The sequence below is a fragment of the Dipodomys ordii genome, unplaced genomic scaffold (genome assembly GCF_000151885.1).
Source record: "Dipodomys ordii isolate 6190 unplaced genomic scaffold, Dord_2.0 Scaffold16, whole genome shotgun sequence".
NCBI lineage: Eukaryota > Metazoa > Chordata > Mammalia > Rodentia > Heteromyidae > Dipodomys > Dipodomys ordii.
Genome location: NW_012267232.1, coordinates 6,532,039 through 6,535,291, shown reverse-complemented (window position 1 = coordinate 6,535,291; position 3,253 = coordinate 6,532,039). Strand labels below are relative to the sequence as shown.

At 42.1% G+C, this 3,253-nt stretch overlaps 1 protein-coding gene across 1 annotated transcript in view; it reads right to left on the bottom strand.

The window, feature by feature from the left end:
* The window catches only part of Pole2 (polymerase (DNA directed), epsilon 2, accessory subunit), a 39,836-nt gene that overhangs the window by 21,942 nt on the left and 14,641 nt on the right, over positions 1-3,253 (bottom strand). The window contains exons 9-10 of the mRNA XM_013012227.1: positions 1,429-1,477; positions 207-279 (exon numbers count right to left, since the gene is read on the bottom strand). Coding sequence (XP_012867681.1) covers positions 207-279; positions 1,429-1,477 — 122 coding nt within the window. The remainder of the gene's footprint in view (positions 1-206; positions 280-1,428; positions 1,478-3,253) is intronic.

The following is a 3,253-nucleotide window of genomic DNA, read 5'->3' as shown; positions in this document are numbered from 1 at the left end:
AAAAAAAAGGAAAATACTCTAGGGTCTATATGCTAGTTTCAGAGTTTTATATAAGACTCCATCTTGTCTCATCTTCTATTGCTCTTTTCATCTTACCACAAACTCTGAGACCTTGTAATAAGTATATAAGATATAACAAACTATCTTACATTCATCACTGCCAGTGTTACATAATTCCTACAGAATTTAAATCAAACATTTATTACCTAGTAGTACTAGAGGGCTCTGTAGGTGGAAATCCAAAAGCGTTCACATGAAACACATGATCTTCAAACCAACCTGAAAAAAGATAGGGAACAAATCACGCTCATTTGTCCAATTCCCCTCCTCCTTTAACAGGACAAACCTTTTAACACAAAGTAACAATTCCAGTTGGAGTCTCATGCCTTGCAAACCAATGAGAGAATTGCCAGTCCCACTGTGCTTTACGGTTTCAGAGCTATCGAATAGTCTAAATGTTATAAATAAAAGTATAAAAAGAGATGGGTACCAGTGGCTCATACCTATAATTTTAGCTACTCAGGAGGCTGAGATCTCAGGATTTCAGTTCAAAACCAGCCCAAGCAGGAAAGTCCCTGTGACTCTTATCTCCCAATTAACCATCAAAAAAGCTGGAAGAAGCCGGGCGCTGGTGGCTCATGCCTGTAATCCTAGCTACTCAGGAGGCTGAGATCTGAGGATCACGGTTCAAAGCCAGCCCAGTCAGGAAAGTCTATTAAATTCTTACTCAAATTAACCACCAAAAAGGTAGAAGTGGTAGAGCACTAGCCTTGAGCAAAAAAGCTGAGGGACAGCACCTAGGCTCTGAGTTCAGGACTTACACACACACACACACACACACACTTTAGTTCATAACCCTATATGAAATTTAAAAGTTGCTTCAACTTTTATGAAACAATGTATTTATAGCTCAGATATCATACAATTCAACATTTGTTTTTGTTTTGCTTATCATACAATTCAACATTTGTTTTTGTTTTGCTTTGTTTTCTTCAGTCCGGTTGTGGCCTGAACTCTGGGCCTGGGCACTGTCCCTCAGCTCTTCAGCTTGAGGCTAGCATTCTACCACTTGAGCCACAGCGCCACTTCCGGCTTTTTTTTTCTGCTTTTGTGGTGCTGAGGAATCGAACCCAGGGCCTCAGGCCTGAAAGGCAAGCGCTCTATCACTGAGCCACCTTCCCAGCCCCACAATTCAACGTTTATATGCAAAACTCAGTAGTTAGTATTCTCCTCTACCTTTGTTATGAACATTTTCATCATTCCTAAAAGGTTTCAGTCTCGGAGTTACCTAATGCTGTGGAGAATATACTCTTGTAATCAATGTTCTCCCAAATTATACTTTGTTTCTGTACTATGCCCAGTGTAGACAGGGTTTTACTGTGTAATAATGACGTTACAGTGTATGACGGGAAAAGTGTCCCCACCTACCTTCTGCTAAGACAAAGCACGCCTCTGTGTACAGACCACTATGGAACTGGTGCAGATCAGCTGAGGAAAACAACTCTGGAGGCAGTCAAACATTTTGAGCTCCAAAAAAATTTCTAAATAATTAACTCAAAAATATCTCATTTGAACTGGGTGCCAGTGGCTCACACATATAATCCTAGCTACTCATGAGGCTGGGTGCCAGTAGCTCGCACCTATAATCCTAGCTACACATGAGGCTGAGATCTGAGCATCACAGTTTGAAATGAGCTTGGAAAGTCTATGAGACTCCTACCTCCAGTAAACTACTAAGAATCCTGCCAGAAGTGAAAGTTGTGGCTCAAATGGTAGAGCTCTAACCTTAAGAGAAAAAAACAGGGGCTGGGAAGGCGGCTTAGTGGTAGAGCGCTTGCCTTGCAGGCCTGAGGCCCTGGATTCCATTCCTCAGCACCACATAAGCAAAAAAGAAAAAAGCCGAAGTAGCTCAGTGGCTCAAGTTGTAGAGTGCTTGCCTTGAGCTGAAGAGCTGAGGGACAGCGCCCAGGCCCAGAGTTCAGGACCCATGACCGGACCAAAAAAAAGAAAGAAAGAAAGAAAGGAGGGGCTGGGAAGGTGGCTCAATGGTAGAGCACTTGCCTTGCATGCATGAGGCCCTGGGTTCGATTCTTCAGCACCACATAGAAAAAGCAGGAAGTGGTGCTGTGGTTCTAGTAGTAAAGCACTAGCCTTGAGCTGAAGAGCTGAGGGACAGTGCCCAGGCCAAGTTCAAACCCATGACCAACAAAAAAAAAAAAGAAAAAAGAAAAAAAAAAAGAAAGAAAATTGGAAGTAAAGCTGTGGCTCAAAGTGGTTGAGCACTACACTTGAGCAAAAAAGCTCAGTGTCAATGTCCAGGCACAGGCCCTGAGAGTAAGCCCCAAGACAGACCAAAAAAAAAAAAAAGCAGCTCAAGTGAGGGAAGAGGTAACACTGTCCAAAAAGAAATGTACCCATAGAGCCGGGCACTGATAGCTCACACCTGTAATCCTAGCTACTCAGGAGGCTGAGATCTGAGGATCACTGTTCAAAGCGAGTCTAGGCAGGAAAGTCCATCAGACTCTTATCTCCAATAAACCACTAGAAAACTGGAAGTGGGGCTGTGGCTCAAGCAGTAGAGCTCTCATCTTGAGCTGAAGAACATAGGAACAGCCTCCAAGCCCAGAGTTCAAGCCCCATAACTGACAAGAAAAAAAGAAAGAAAAAATGAAATGTACTCATTACCAGACTTATATAACTGTAACCCCTCTGCATATTACCTTTACAATGACAATTTTTCAAAAAAGAAGCATCTCTGGGACAGAGTGTTCAGATCCTGAGTTCAAGCCCCAGGACCAACACACACATAGACAAAGACATAATTTTTTTTTCTGGTGCTGGTCCTGGGGCTTGAACTCAAGACCTGGGCACTGTCTCTGAGTTTTTGTGCTCAAGACCGGTACTCTACCACTTTGATCCACAGCACCATTTCTGGCTTTTTAGTAGTTAATTGGAGATGAGAGTTTCATGGATTTTCCTGCCCTGGCTGGCTTTGAACCATTATCCTCAGATCTCAGCCTCCTGAGCAGCTAGGATTATAGGCATGAGCCAATGCATGGCCATTAAAAAAAATTTTTTTTAAGTTTTAGAAGGATTTTTGTATGACTCAGTTAAAATTGAAAGAAACAGAAAAAAAGAGAGAAAAACATTTCCTGTTCCCCATGCTGAGACATTTTTAGGTTTAAATGGCTTCAGGTTAAATTTAAAGGCAGAGCCAGATAATGACAAGTGTATTCTCTTTTTTTTTTTTTTT